This window comes from Misgurnus anguillicaudatus, chromosome 20, assembly GCF_027580225.2.
Source record: "Misgurnus anguillicaudatus chromosome 20, ASM2758022v2, whole genome shotgun sequence".
Taxonomy (NCBI): domain Eukaryota; kingdom Metazoa; phylum Chordata; class Actinopteri; order Cypriniformes; family Cobitidae; genus Misgurnus; species Misgurnus anguillicaudatus.
This window is the reverse complement of record NC_073356.2, coordinates 37,791,266-37,807,500: the sequence shown is the minus strand read 5'-3', so window position 1 is coordinate 37,807,500 and position 16,235 is coordinate 37,791,266. Positions and strand designations below refer to the sequence as shown.

The window sequence follows — 16,235 nt, the reverse complement described above, 5'->3', positions numbered from 1 at the left end:
AAACGAAAGCTAATCGAGTCTCTCTCTAGTTTGTTAACATTCATAAAAATGTGGCCGAGGAACAGAGAGACGGTCAGTGAGTCTGTTCAGGGTTGAGCTCCGGCGGCAGCGGGAAGTTGAGCGGCGAGAGCGCTGGGGGCCGAGATGACAGGAGAACCTGCGATGTTAGCCATCGGCTGGGCTGAAGACATGGATGTGACGCCTCCTACGGACGATCAAACACCATTATATCATTATTCAAGTAATAACGAATGTAAACGGGGCAGTTTAGCTTTTCTACGAGAACAATCCTAATTCAGAAGATGAGTACGACTTTAGATCAGGATGAAGTGAAATATAAGGAAAAACTGACTGATGCTGGGATGGAGTCGGAAGCTGTCAGGATTCACCTGTAATCATACTGGATGTGCTGACTGGAGTGGATCCAGTGGACAGTCCTGAAGATGAGCCCATCCTCGCCTGGTCCTTCACTATGGGATCTGATAAATGACACATACACAGATTTATAAAGTTGCTTTAGTTATTCCCGTATCTTCTGATATAGAGGTCAGACACTCACAGAAGTACGGGTGATCCATCGCCTCGCGGGCGGTGAGACGAGCTTGGTGGTCATAGCGCAAAAGTTTGTCCAGGAAATCCAGAGCTTCAGTACTGACCAGATGCTGGTTCTCACTGTGGACAAAACGCTCCCACCTTTTCCGAGAATGTCTGGACACAGAGAAGACAAATAAAGGAAAGAGAACAATAAATGTAATAAAAATGCAACCGTATCTCAAAGCATTTCATAGTATAGTCACAATATATTTGATTTATTTATTCATGTTTATGGACATGATTTTTTTCATGTCACTGCACAAATTTCTATCAATCATCTTTCCGTATTTTTTTTAAAAAGAGACAAAATACTAGGGCTGTCAAAAAAAAAATCTAATTTATTTTTGGCCATTTTGACTTTATTTTTAACAGTGAATAAGGAGAGGACAGGAAAGTACAGGGAGGCGAGAGTGGCATGGGATCGGCAAATGACCACGAGCCGGGAATCGAACTCGGGTCGCCGTAAGCACCACATGTCAGAGCGCTGCGTTAACGCAAATTAATTTTAACGCCACTATTTTTATTAATGTGCAATTAACACGATGCACAATTTCAGTTTGACCCTTGGTCTAGCACATAGTTCAGCAGACGCAGCCTTAGATTGTAAATGTGACCAGTGCTGTCTAAATGAGTTGGAGGTGTTCACAAAAATTAGTACATTAAAGAAATAGTCTACTCATTTTCAATATTACAATATGTTATTACCTTAACTAAGAATTGTTGATACATCCCTCTATCATCTGTGTGCGTGCACGTAAGCGCTGGAGTGCGCTGCGACGCTTCGATAGCATTTAGCTTAGCCCCATTCATTCAATGGTACCATTTAGAGATAAAGTTAGAAGTGACCAAACACATCAACGTTTTTCCTATTTAAGACGAGTAGTTATACGAGCAAGTTTGGTGGTACAAAATAAAACGTAGCGCTTTTCTAAGCAGATTTAAAAGAGGAACTATATTTTATGGCGTAATAGCACTTTTGGGAGTACTTCGACCCCATTATGAGAGTGAGAAGGGGAGCGGACTTTTCAGGCGAGTCGAAGTACTCCAAAAAGTGCTATTACGCCATAAAATATAGTTCCTCTTTTAAATCTGCTTAGAAAAGCGCTACGTTTTATTTTGTACCACCAAACTTGCTCGTACAACCACTCGTCCCAAATAGGAAAAACGTTGATGTGTTTGGTCACTTCTAACTTTATCTCCAAATGGCACCATCGAATGAATGGGGCCAAGCCAAATGCCATCGAAGCGTCGCAGCGCGCTCCAGCGCCCACGTGCACGCACACAGACGACAGAGGGATGCATCAACAACTCCCAGTCAAGGCAATAACATACTTCAATACTGAAAATGAGTAGACTATTCCTTTAAGTCCTCGTCTAGCGATCCCAATGCTCTAAATAGTCGTTGAACATCTAAAATGATCTTTTTGTACAATTTCTAATTTGTACCGTCCTAAATGCTTAACTAATAGACAAAGGGTGCGTGTCCATCCACTTGTGCGTATGCAGGAATTACAAAAAATAAAGTGCAGGACTTGCTTGATGATAAAATAATTATTAATAGGGCTGTAACGATTAATCGTGTCCCATTAAAAAGGCCTGTCTGAAATCGATTCTGAGGGAGTTTCTGCACGAGAGCGCCCCCTATCTGTGGAATGTGCCGAGATTTCAACGTAATTCATTAAAATTCATTCAATGAGAAAATGCACATTTGCACGATTAATCATTACAGCCCTAATTATTAGGGGAGATAAAATTTGTGACCTGATTAATGTTAAAAGAGTTATTAAGAGCGACAAGACTTGAAAACGATCTTCCTCATGCGACCTGATATATACACATCTACACAAAATTAGTTTAAAAAAATATCTGTTTGAAATTGTTTTTGACTTTGTGTTTGTCAAATCTATTAGTTTAATCTGTGATTTTAAGGTATGGATGTGGTGATTTTGTTTTATAACCTTAACCTTCTAAGACCCGAGCGTTGTTGGTTTTTTTAGATTTCTTCCAGCTATTTTGGGGTTAGGAAGAACCAATAAATATAATAACCTAATATGTTTCTGTGAATATGAAGCAGTTTAATTGTACAGGTTTGTGAACAACAGTTACACAGAATTAAGTATTATGGGGCAAACAACTTAAAAATGGATGTCTACGTATGTGGACATCCAGGTGTTAGGAGGTTAAAAAAATCTTCGTTTTTTATCAAAATCAACTTTGCTGACTGTGTCAACTTCAAACAGGTGTAGTTCTGTCATGTTTTGTCAGAAACTATTCATTCATTTGAAGTTTTAATAGAGAATGTCAAAATATAAATAACTGATTTCTGAAAATTTGCTCGTTCCGACTCCAGCTTGGGTCACAAATGATGCAGCATTAAACAAAAATGGAGAAAGAAAAATGTCTTCTGAAAGGAAAATTCATATACAAAACACTGCCTGATGCTTCTGTTGAAAATGTAAACAGGTGTAAGTTAATTGCTCTGTGCAAAAAAAAAAAGGGGGAACTAATGGGAACCTGTGGTTTTATCTTCTTTTTTCCATGTGTTTAATAGACAAACAAGTTCTTTAAAAACTTCTCTACTGTCTTTGAAATATGTCTATATTCTTTATGCTGTATGTTAGTATGGTTTCACTTATGATAAACATACAATTGTGATTAACCTCGAGTTAATCGACAGGGTTCTTGCAGGTTTCAGCAAGTTAAATTTAAGACCTTTTTAAGACCTTTTAAGACCATTATGAGTAAAATTTAAGACCAACACGACACATTACTAGAAGCATTCGAATGATCTCAGAAATTCTCAAAACGTTCTATTTTTATTGATTCAGTTATAGAAACATATAAAATGAACACAGTTTTAAAACAGATAATCAAAATACATGGAAATTCATTATCCTTAACCCTATTAGACAGCGAGTGTTGGCGGCGACAAATTCTACCCACAGCACTTTAGGAAGACACTTCTGACAATGGAAGCCCAAAAAGCTTGGGCGTCACGTGATTCATAGAGACTTCAGTTAGTTCCTGGAAGCTCATAGTGACCCATTAAAACACATTGAGTTAGAGGCAAAGAGCTGTAATTTTTCTTACTTAATAGTCAAGAAATGCATTGATTTACAATATTTATATCACACTAATATGTGTAAGTAGTATTTTTATAAAATTCTATTAACAAATGTTTTTTGACAAATAAAATCCACTAATATAAGATCAGTTAGTATGGTCAGCCGCTGGTTTGTGCCCAGTTTTACACTGCCTCATACAACTTTAAAGCTTTAAAATGCATCACACTGTGTAGTACGTAAGCTTGTAGGGGAGGTTTCCCAGACAGGGATTAGACTAGTTTTAAGAGCTTTCCAAACTTGAAAACAATTTGCTCTGACATATCTTAAAATACATCAAAATGCACACAAGTAATGGTTTTAGTAAGGCATGTTTATTTAAACTAGTTATATGTCATAATTAAACTAAGGTCTAGTCCTGGTTTAAACTAATCCCTGTCCGGGAAACCACCCAATAATGTTTATGCATGTTTATAATGTACAACTGACTGTGTGCTGTGCCTGTTTCATTTATAAATATACAAAGAACAAAAGATCACTTTCAATTATTATTAATCCCTAAAAGCATTAATATATGCATTTTATTTATTAATTTAATATTTTATTAAATTAATTTATTGCATTTAATTGAATACAGAATCACAGAGCCAAAAACACTTCACCCATACGTTTTATGCATAAATATGCACTATATACAGCCATCACATTCAATAGCCTCTCTAATTACACAATAACGGATTAATCTGCCTTAAGAAAACGAAATTTACCATTAAAAGGCTGTTTGATATGTGTTGCTAACATTATCCACTAAGACCGTTTCTCAATCCGAAGGCTGTAGCCTCCGAAGGGTCGCATTTCTAAGATGGATACGTCATAAAAACGGTCTTATTTCAGAATATTAACTTTGAAATTAACTTTAAAATATTGATTAATATTCTTAGTTAATCGTTAATTGTTGTAATATGCTTATGACTTGCGAATGTAATGCTCATTTAACTTAAATAAACCAGGCGATGCCGTTTGCAGCTCTGATTCTACCGCTGTTCATTTAACCGTAACTCTTGAAGCATTTGCGCTATCAAAAAAGTTTGAATTGTTCCTAAAAGAAGACAATTGCACTTTTTGGAAATATATGGTTTATTACGGTACTTTCTTGCTTTCCGTCTGTCAATCGCTGCTGTTTGTGGAGATCTGAAGGGGGAGCGCGTTAGGTTCAAGTGCATTGCAGCAGAGAGCAATATTAAAGTCTAAAATATAAAACTGTGTAACACTAAAGTTGACACGCTGTTGGTGGCTCGTGACTCGACGACCCGACTGTTTAAGTTGATTTTCAATAAAGCAGTGTTGATTTTTGTTCGCTTCTGTCTATGTTTCAGAAGCTAACAAATGCTCAGGTAACCACGGGCTATTAAATTACTCCGAAAAAGATTTTTGCTTATACAAAACAAAATTTAAGGATTGTTTTCCGCCAAATCCACAGTATACAGTCAGATCACAACACCTGAAATATAGCTTATGGCACGATTTGCGTGGATTATGACAAAGTGCGGAACGATTTTTTTTTTAGAGACCCACCTTCATACACTTTCTGCCTCTGCCACTGATTAAGTTAATTCTTCAGCGTTTTAAATTACTATTTTATATTCTGCGGACAACGCTTTTCGGGAATGAACAGAGGTAAGAAATTTAAGACTTGGGTAAATTAAATTTAAGACCTGGGATAAAAATCTGCGTGTTTTTAAGACTTTTTAAGGCCTTAAATTTAACATTCTGAATTTTAGACTTTTTAAGACTTTTTAAGACCCCGCGGGAACCCTGAATCGATTAATCTAGATTAAATATTTTAATCGATTGACAGCCCTAGAAAATACATAAAAGTCGTGCTATGGACACGAAAAACTATTTATAGAAATTGGTGCTCAATGACAAAAAAACAGAAAATAAAATGAATACAAACAAATAAATCAAATATTTTGTGACTATACCATGACTTGCCTTTAGATTGGGTTGAAAACTACTATGTCAATAAACAAAAGCATGCATCACACATATACCTTCCCAAAATGTCGTTGAATCGTGGATCGAGCTCAATGTTGTATTTGTCGATGTAGTCATAAAGGTCCTCTGTACCCAGGACTTTGGCAATCCGTACAAGCTGAAAGGACACAATATTGATGACAGACAGCAGGGGGCAGCAGCGCATCACAGACATAGCCACTAGCTTTCCCAGTGACATGCCAAATTTAAAACCCACCCTTAATACACAGTCATGATGTTCGGTTTGGTTTCAAACAGACTTCTCAGTTCTAACAAACTTATAAAATATAAGAAAGATTAACTAGACTCACTGTTAATGGCTTTAAACTCAAAAGCTCTCACCTGATCATAGTTGTCGTGTCCGTGAAAGAACGGCTCTTTCCGGAAGATCATGCTTGCCAACATGCAGCCGAGACTCCACATGTCTAAACTGTAGTCGTACATCTGGAGACAAAACAAACAGATTTCCCAAACATACGAGTCAACAGTGAAGAATAAATAGAAAAAGATAAATCTACATCTTGTCTGATTCTCACCTGATAGTCCACCAACAGTTCAGGTCCTTTGAAATATCGAGACGCCACCCTGACGTTGTACTCTTGACTGGGGTGATAAAACTCTGCTAACCCCCAATCTATCAGACGCAGCTAAACAACAAACACAGACGGTTAGTAAAGAATCACATCTGAAATAATTCATGCTTACATGCATTACAAAGGTGTGATTTGTGATCAGTGCCACACAAGAGCATCACTGAAAAGATTAAGATTTGCTGCTTATTGTTACGGCAACAAATATGCTGTTTCCTGATTGGTGCAAGGGAGCTCCGCTTCAAGCGGCATCTCAGCAAATCAGACGTGGCCGATGTGATGCGGTGGTGGGAAGGTGGTACCTTTCTGTGTTCATGGTCAATCATTACGTTGTGTGGCTTCACATCTCTGTGCATGATTCCCATACTGTGGCAGTAGTCCAAAGCCTAAAAGACAGAGTAAACCAACACATGTATGCAATAAGTTGGTTATCCTTCATGATATCTGAATGTGTAGGATGTCAGCTTACCTTTAAGATCTCAAACATGTAGAACCGAATGTCATAGTCTGATAGCGTTTGATACAATTGCTTTAAGAAAAACAAGAAGAAGAGGTTGAGCTGAAACGATTAGGTTTGATGGATTTAATCTTAAAAAAACGAGCCAGCTGAAGTTTTACCTTAAAGTCTGTGTTGTTCACATGTTCAAAAACCAGAGCTGGGGTTCGAGACTGCACAGAGAAACATAAGAGACTCGAGTTAGATGTTTACTTGATGTTGACTATAACATAACATAAAATCAAGTATATGCTCTGAAATATTACATGTTTAGTGCATTGCAATATGCCAGCACCAGTATGAAAAGAAATCAAATTAAATAGCTACACAAAATAAAAGTAGAGAAATGTGTAGGTAACCCGACTGACCACGGGATCTTTGACGATGTCTAGAAGTGTGATGATGTTGGGGCCGCCTCTTAGATTTTCCAAAATTTTAATTTCCCGCTTGATTTTCTTCTTTTTTACTGGCTGCACACAGAAAGAAAAAGTACAACATAAAACTATTAACAAAAAGTGTGAGCTTTAACATCTGTAATGTGAAATTGTCCAGTTAACGAAATATTAAAAGTAGAAATATAAAAATCTGAAATATTGCCAAAGACGGCGTTACAGGGACGCAGGAAAGTATAGCAAGGGAGACGCAGCGTCTCGTTCCCTTCTCAAGGAACAACAGTTACATACGTAACCCGAGACATTTTCATGTGTCAAACACAACTATGCAAAAAAGCATTTTGGTATGAATCAACATTTGCATACAGAAGATATAAGCATTTAAAGTGAACAGTTTAGCACGTGTGCTTAAAAAGTCCTACTCTACACGGGGAATAATATGAATTTTTTCCAGAAAAAAATTGATTCAAGCACTTTCAATGACATGTATCTATGTATGTTTATTTTCACAAACTTCCCAGGGCCTTGAATTATTTCCCCCAGATTCACAGACTTTCAAGGATTTCAAGGACACGTGGGAACCCTGTTTTAAAAATAGGGGTGCACCGATATATCGGCATATATTTGAGTATTAGCGGATAAAAGCATTTCCCCCTCTATCGGCCGATTGTTTAAAAACAACCAATGATCAGGGCAGATTATATCCTAGCAATCAAAAGGATAAAATACGTATCGGTAGATGTCATTTTAAAGTCACAATGAAATGAAGTAGCGATTGTCTTATTTTCCCCGGCATGACATATCCAACTGAAATGGCTTCTAAGTAAAAAAAAGGTAGGGTGGGACTTAAAATCATCCATCAAAAATTGTACTGTAAAAAAATGGACGACGCAACGCCACTTCCTTTCATTGTAATGAACTGAACGAAAAATGTATGACCCTGGGCGCTGACATGTTACGCAAAAACGTCAGTTTGGAGCCACGGCGTGCGCAGAATTAATCGTTCGTGGAGCCCAGAGGTGGAGGCGCAGTATCTAACTACCTCCCAAATGCTCGCGCGCCGAATTCAACCACGCTCTTAAACGTCTAATTTTACTGGCTTGCTAAAATAAGAAAAGTTAAATAAAACTAATTTTGCCGGTGTGAAATAACACAGAAATCGAAAATTAATAGCTATATACATCTTCAATCTTCCCTCGTAGCTCCAAAAGGGTGCTCAGCTGTCAATCACAAATGTCAATCATAACAACACGCCCAATTTTTATAACATGAAATTACTAGCTAACAATTGAACATATATCAGCATGACTTCCTAATAGGGATGCACGATATATCGGCCGATAACTGCTTATTTTTTATATTATTGGTTATCGGTCTGATAGCAAAATTAGGCCCATAAATGAACGCCGATAAATGATGGATTATTTTGGTTTGTTGAACCACTTCACTTGCTCATTGCTGGCCATGTGGAGTTTTGATTGGTGCTTTCTGTGACATAGCACGAAGATGACCATGTTGCGGGCTTAAGAAGAGTATGCTAGTCTAGCGCAAAGACAAGATGTCTGCGAGTTTTTATTGTGAAAATAATATTAATATTTATCGGCCTATAGATATCGGTTATCGGCCCCCAAATTTAAAGAGTTATCGCTTATCGGTATCGGCCAAAATATCCATATAGGTGCATCCCTACTTCCTAATCCCTGCTATTTTTTCCTGGGTCCTGCCCTCCCGCCATACCTCATGACCAGAAGTAAAGAGAGATCGTTTCAAGGAGGAGAGGAGATTTGCATTTCTGATTAAAGATTATGAAGGCAAATATTGACGCTCACAGATAAGTCATTTGTAAAAATACCATAATAGAAAAATTTAATTTCTTTGTGAACAAACAATCGAACATCGATATCAGCATAGACATTTTGTATTTGTGCATCCCTAATAAAATTAGACAAACTGTATAAATGTATTTTGTCCCTTCCTCACATTATCAGTGAAAGTCTTGCAGTTTTAAAGAAACATTAATAAAGCGTATGTATTTCTTTATAATATCATGCACAGACAAGACCAGTGACCAGGACTATTTCCAATCTTTGAAAATTCCTAAAACATTGAAACAAGTCGACTGACTGAGGTTATCTGACCTGTCTAGACTCATATTTACAGCTTCATCCCTCGTGTCTCCAGGTAGGGGAAGTTCATTAAACACGGCTGGTTACGTTACATGACAACGGCACTAATCTTCAAAACTATTTATCACTTTGTTTGAAAAGAAGCTCTCAGCTCGTCGAGTGTTATCATGAGAATCGAGAGCTTTCTCAGGAGGAGGAATGGCTCAGGCGCCTGTGGATCTGAACACCAGCCAACGGGTTTGGTGTCGATACCATTCTTGCTTCTCTGCCATAACACAAACAAGCTTATCTAGAAGACCTACTTTGAAAATGAAACCAGGATGGGACATGAAGTCTAGGGTCTCTATTCAGTAAACTGGCTTTGCAGTGAACAACAATCTTATGTGAAAGATGGTCAGCTCTTCACCTTGAGTATTTTGACGACTACTTTCTCATTGTTTGTAATGTTGATGGCTTCGAACACTTCACTGTATTTTCCTCGGCCGAGCTTCCGCACCAGCTGATAATCATCTTGATTCCTGTAGACAAGATCAACACAATAAACACCAAATCTGAGCATTTTTAACAAAGACATCGCTGATATCATGTCAATGCCTTTGTGGTGTCTCTCTTAAAACAGATTCAATATTCACCACATCACACAAATCCAAATACATTAAATCTTAAACATATGAATACAAAAAAAACATCTTTGATGACACAGGCCTGAATTACTTCAGTGACAAATCAAAACATTAACTTTACTGTATCACATGCATAACATCCGGTTTTCCACTCACCCCCATTCTACGACGTGAGATTCATAGTCCCAGTATTCCCGAGGTCTCTGTGTGTTGACGTCTGGATAAACGCGAGATCGACTCGTGACAGGGCCGGACATGATCTGGATGTGTGGCTGCTCCTGTCAGGGCTGTGATAACACAGGAAAGAATCAATACATGACAGAGTTATCAGGCCGAAAGCAACCATAGCCTTAAACTTGTGACCTGGTTCACAGTAGAGAAGACTGGATGATTAAGAAGTTGGGCTTTACGGACCCCTGGCTTTCTTTTAAATTGGATCAAGGTACTGAAACTCTGGTCAGATAGGAAAAAGATAAGACCACCGCGGGCCAAAAAATGTCAATGCATTCTTTGAGGGTTGAAAACACACACAGATTTGACCAAATTTAAGGGGGTTTCAGGAAGTCTGCTTCCCAATATGTCTAACGATTAGGGTTGCAAAGGGCCGGAAAGTTTGTAGAAAGTTTCCATAGAAACTTAAACTGGTGAACTTTGGAAATATTCCAAATTGGAGAATACATATTATGAGAATTATTTGGAAATGTAGGGAAATTTATATAAACTATCATATACAAACATACATACACATTTTTGTTTGGTCATAAGCAGACATGATTGCAAGGTAATACAAATTTTAAAAATTAAATAAAGTTTATAAAAAAGGGAAAAAATTACCCAAAACTTTTGAACAATAGTGTGTATTAAACAAAAATATTTAAAATAAATTGTTCTTTGATTTAATAAATCTGTTTTTTTTTACTTTTTATTCATAAAAAATCCTGATACTTGCACTTAACACGAGATTATTTCATCTGAAATTCTTGTGACTGAGGAACATGCAGGGTAGAAAAACAAATTAAATTGCATTTATTCTTGTTTTAAACAAAATTAATTTTTAAACTACATTTAAGTTCCCTGTTATAGACAATAAGGTTATCACAAAAATTTCTGGCGTCGGAATCGGCGAGTACTTGAACCCATGTACTGATCCAATACCATTTTCTTAAATAATACCTAGTTATGCCTGCTTAAGCTAACGCTGCAAAGCTGAACTCATTTTATTCGAATTAAGTTCCATATATTCCCGTTAATTCCCATATATTACCGTTAATTCCCATAGATTCCTATTAATTCCCATAGATTACCGTTAATTGCCATGGAAAGTTTCTAGCCATGAAAATTCCTGGAATTTTCCAACCCTACTAAATATATACTGCACAAGATTAAAACGAACATATTCTATGAATAATATTGATTAATCTGAAAAGTATGGGTACTGCAGATGTCAAGCAGGCATTCTGAATTCACACACAATGATACTAAACATCATCAACAATGGATCGTTTTTGCTAGATGAGATTTTGTGTTTAAGCACCATTCCAGAGATTCCCAACTCTGACGATGGGAGAAGCACAGTGCTAAAGCTGATATCACATGTTTTTAATGAATTATTCACTAGCAGACATGATCTGTATCACAGTCCTCAAAAAATTTCATCTAATCTAGACATGGATGAGGATCAAATATTAGACACATCTTTATAACAAGTTATCCACTGTTTTGAGAAAGTTTAAAGAAATTAAGAGTTTGGTTCCAAAACTCAATAAACGCCATTATTGAAAAAAATGAGTTACTGCCAGAATCAGTATTATTTCAGGTCAGCATTTAAAAGTAAATTCTTAATTTTATGCAAAATCTAATATCCGCCGTGTTATTCTGTCATCTTTTCTCCCTTGTTTCCCAAAACGCGATAATCCCCACTCCCCTTTTCTAGAGAATGCAATAAATCCGCTCCACAAATTACAGCGCACCATTCCAGTCCTAGTTTTCCTCATCTACTTTGTACTTCGTGATCAACAAACAAGCAAAAGCAAAATAATACTTTAATGGCATTGATAAACCTGTGATGGTTTTCTGTGACGGGAAACAAATGTAAGCCGTCAACATCTAATAATTTACGCGAGAGGCACTCGGGAGACGGGTGCTTGTTCTCCTGACAGCATCAAGCTTCTGTCATGCTAACACACTGAGCCCAGGGGATCTTATGAAAAACTTTCCATAATTTTACTCAAAGTCAACGAAAATCGAGCAGGACCAAAACATTTTACAGTGGATCGCTTTGAAAAATGTTGAGCGACGACGTCAAGTATAACCGCAGCAATGTGTTCTTAATATAACAAAGTAAGTGTTTTGATTAATGCCATTAATGTTTATTTTTTATCAGTGTATACCACTAGTCAACTAAATGAATATAACATGGCAAAGATTTATACAGGCTATTGATTCAGTAGATTTATAGCATTTTGAAAAAAAAAACTTGTCATGTATTTATTGTATTTGGTGGGAAAAATAATTCGTTTTTATAATAAATCTTTGAAAATTAAGTTATGGATTTGAATTTTTTATGTTTAAATTACCTAAAGACGCTATGTGAAAGTTTGTAACAGAAAGTGGTTTTCATCTTGCCACTTTCTTGGTATAGAAAACACGTTTTTACTGAAATTTGTCAAAATGGATTTATTGCGTTTTGGAACCAAACTCTTCAAATACACTAGTCAACATCTGAAGTGGATCAAAAACTTTCATAAAAGCTGTCTTAAAATTATCCACATGTCAAATACTGTAGTTTTCCCAAAATGAAAACTCTCATATTTTACTCGCCCTCAAGCCATCCTAGATGTGTATCAATTTCTTCTTTCAGTCAAACACAGTACCAGCTTTACAATAGCGTTGGATAGTGCCCCATTTTTCATAAGGAATAATTTTATTTCAAACTTTATAATGTATAGCCGTATGCTTGTTCACGAGAGAGATAAGGTCAAATGGGGCACTATCCAATGCCATTATAAAGATGAAGAGTAAGAATGTTATTTATTAAAAATCTGACTGTGTTTGACTGAAAGAAGAAAGTTAATGCCATGGATGGCTACAGGATGAGTAAAATATGAGCTAATTTTATTTAAATTAGCCTTTTTTTACCTGAAACAGTGCTTGCGGGCAGCCTCTGGAATCTTGATTGGTTTACCGTGGTACTGGCCAGAGGGTGAAACACTACACACCTACAAGGCAACACAAAGCGAGTAACATTAAAAACCACAAAAATCTCACGTGATTTGTATGAATAAAATCTGTGTGTAAAACCTAGGGTTGATAACCGAGAACCAGTTGTTATTCAGAAGCACCAGTTGTTTTTTAAAAGGAACCGCACAGAATTTTCAAGTTTCGGTTTAAAAAGCGGTTCCGATGTGATGCACGGGCAAAGCTTAGGGAGCGGTAACTTTAAACCTCATGAATATTAATATTAGTCACGCAACAAAATTAACGCAACTTACGACCGCTGAGGTATGCTTTCTATACTTAGTGTTAAACATGTCTAAAAGAAAGTCAAAAGTGTGAATTAATTTCCAAAGGTATAAAGATAAAGCAACGTGTAACCTGCAAAGGCGGCTGTACAAGTAATATGACAAAACACTTGCTCCAGCAACGACATAAATCTTAAACCATGCAGTGTTTTCGAATGTTGAGAATGAGAATTACTGCTCTTAACATGTCCGCTTCACCACTACTACTTTAACAAGAATAAATGATATAGTGACTTTAAATATCAATTCACATTAGATTTAAATATTTTGTCAGTGATTTACAAACACAAATAGTATTGTTTAAGTATTTTGCATTATTTTTCATATTTCTTTTATTTTAATGGAATCGTAATCAAAACCATGAATCGTTATGCAGAACTGGAACCTAAAAATTTCTTACGATATCCAACCCTAATAAAACCAGGCCACTGGCACGGAGTACAGCACTGAAAATACAACGCAAGACACAATAATGCACAAATATGAATTAAAAATGTAAACATTCAGTGGATGTCTGACAGGTCTGTGTTTTGTTGACTTGACTGAAATAAAATAATTTTTATTTAATCTAAATTAAAGCAAACAGGTGTCTTTTTTTCCAATGTTATTCACTGCCTAATGTAGAAATGACTATGAGCCATTCATAGGTTTAAGCCCCTGAAAATCATAAACACTATCACTGCGTCCAAAAACGCATACTTCCATACTATATAGTAGGCGAAAAGCACTACTTCACCTTCTATATAGTATGGAAGTATGCGGTTTCGGACGCAGCATGTTACTCTGTTAGAGGCAGGACTACTGGTTAAATAGACCAATGGCAGACCTGTTTAAAAACATTCATGATTTTGCAATTAAGTTTGAAGGGCATTAACCAGATTTATAAAATAAGCATGTTGTTGGTTTTAATATAAAACGTTGTTTCTCTATGAACACTTGAAATAAACTTTTAAAACAATATTCATACACTACAGTATTTGACATGACCATATATTTTTAGCAAACCTAACCTTATTTGTGTCTTAAATCATTGTAAGATGCATACCTACCATTTTGGTCATGTTTAAGTGCACCAAATAAAGTTGTCTAGGTTATTCAGCACCATGTTAAGACAAATACCAAGAAGGAAGAATATATAAATGTGAAATTAATTGTTTTGGGGTCAATTTCTCCCCAGATTAAACCATCAAACCAGTTTCTCATCATCCAGCACGATACTGGACTCTAAAAAAAAACTCAATACCTCCAATATTTTAAATATCTCACTTAATAAAATAAACCACTTATATGTCTATAACATCAATTTAAGCTTCAATATATATCATAAAAGGGTTTAGAATAAAGGATTGAAGATAATATAATTTTGTATGTTTATGATGGAATAAAAGACTAAATAAAAGAATAAATTCATAAGATCTGACTTAAGTCTTTAACTCATTCAGATCTGAATGGAGAGCATCAGTTGGCTAAACTAAAACCTTCCTCAGTTTTAAACATTTGCAGACATACTGCTTGTACATGTTGAAATAAACCTACACTTAGGATTATCTTAGACATAATTTAGATGTTAAGCACAATGAAATATCCAACGATTCATCGAGTTTCTCATTGATATCATTCGCATATCATCACGTTAGCCACAGCCATGCTAACATTTCAATATCTACAGATTAAACGCGTTATAAAGACCCAATGAAGTAGAAAACACAATATAAAACTTCCACACGGTCCATGCAGTGATGAAACGATCCTGTACGGGGTAGAAGTTCGTGTTATAAAGCATAAATCGTTGAAATTAAAGGCGGTTTGCATTACCTCTCAGCTCTGTGGTAATATGGCGGCGGAGTTAGCGCGAGGAGACGCGACTCTCTTCCGGTCCTACAGGGGGCGCGAGACAGCGGCGCGCGCACTCAAACTGACTTCCGCACAAAGATGCTCTGATTTCAAAGATTCCCACTATCAACTAAAGCCATGATGGTCAAAAACCAGCGCTCCCACTCTGCGCAACCAGTTAAAACGAATGTCTTCCTCTCGTTAAATATAAACCAGTCTGTAAAAAAATAAAAAAGATCCTAAATAATGTAAATATCCTTATGTGAAAATATAACCTTGATGTATTTATTATTGACATGATCTAACTTTGATGCTACTATGAAAAGGTCATTTGATTATTTCGCATTTAGACAGAGTCGCTTTGGAGGATTTCTATCATTTTTAACAATTTCATACCATAACAATTTGTAAAAACTACACAACATCATGGATGTCCTGCAAAAGCCTAAGCTTTCAGGTAGTGTAACCAAGATCTGACTTTTTTGCATTGGAAAACATAGAGTAAACTGTCATAATGAAAACATGACAAAGCCATTTAACTTGTTCATCTTGTTCATAAATAATGGTGTCAGGACTTTTCATCTTGATGACACTGACACTTTCATTGACATGAATACTTGCTTTTGAGAAATGACCTGTCCATTTTAAGCAAGTGACACACTTTTGCAGGTTATCAACTAGGTTTTGTACTAATTGTTTTGAGAACTGCATTAACTGTTGTGTAAATGTAAATAGTGGTGTGAGAAATGCACCAAAGCGACTGTGAAAAACTATAAGAGACTTAAGACTTAATTTTACAAAAGCTATAGTAATAATCTTATAACAGAGCCTGCAGAAGGTCATGGGTTCGAACCCAAGGAACATACATGCTGAATAAATGTATACCTTGTAATGCAATGTAAGTCGCTTGAATAAAAGCGTCTGCCAAATGCATAAATGTAAAGGTACACGTGCAAGGTAG

At 36.4% G+C, this 16,235-nt stretch overlaps 1 protein-coding gene across 2 annotated transcripts in view; it reads right to left on the bottom strand.

Moving 5' to 3' along the window:
- Positions 1-15,390, bottom strand: part of LOC129455469 (casein kinase II subunit alpha) — a 15,564-nt gene extending 174 nt beyond the window's left edge. The window contains exons 1-14 of one of the 2 annotated variants that reach the window (XM_055220201.2): positions 15,257-15,390; positions 13,059-13,138; positions 10,077-10,207; positions 9,704-9,815; positions 7,148-7,249; positions 6,902-6,952; positions 6,753-6,812; positions 6,586-6,669; positions 6,230-6,340; positions 6,036-6,137; positions 5,711-5,811; positions 560-708; positions 353-479; positions 1-205 (exon numbers count right to left, since the gene is read on the bottom strand). The exon at positions 1-205 is cut by the window's left edge and continues 174 nt beyond it. In XM_055220201.2, coding sequence (XP_055076176.1) covers positions 379-479; positions 560-708; positions 5,711-5,811; positions 6,036-6,137; positions 6,230-6,340; positions 6,586-6,669; positions 6,753-6,812; positions 6,902-6,952; positions 7,148-7,249; positions 9,704-9,815; positions 10,077-10,177 — 1,074 coding nt within the window. In that variant the 5' untranslated portion in view covers positions 10,178-10,207; positions 13,059-13,138; positions 15,257-15,390 and the 3' untranslated portion in view covers positions 1-205; positions 353-378. The remainder of the gene's footprint in view (positions 206-352; positions 480-559; positions 709-5,710; positions 5,812-6,035; positions 6,138-6,229; positions 6,341-6,585; positions 6,670-6,752; positions 6,813-6,901; positions 6,953-7,147; positions 7,250-9,703; positions 9,816-10,076; positions 10,208-13,058; positions 13,139-15,256) is intronic. The other variant, XM_055220200.2, reaches the window with a different exon arrangement.
- Between the last annotated feature and the right edge of the window lie 845 nt (positions 15,391-16,235).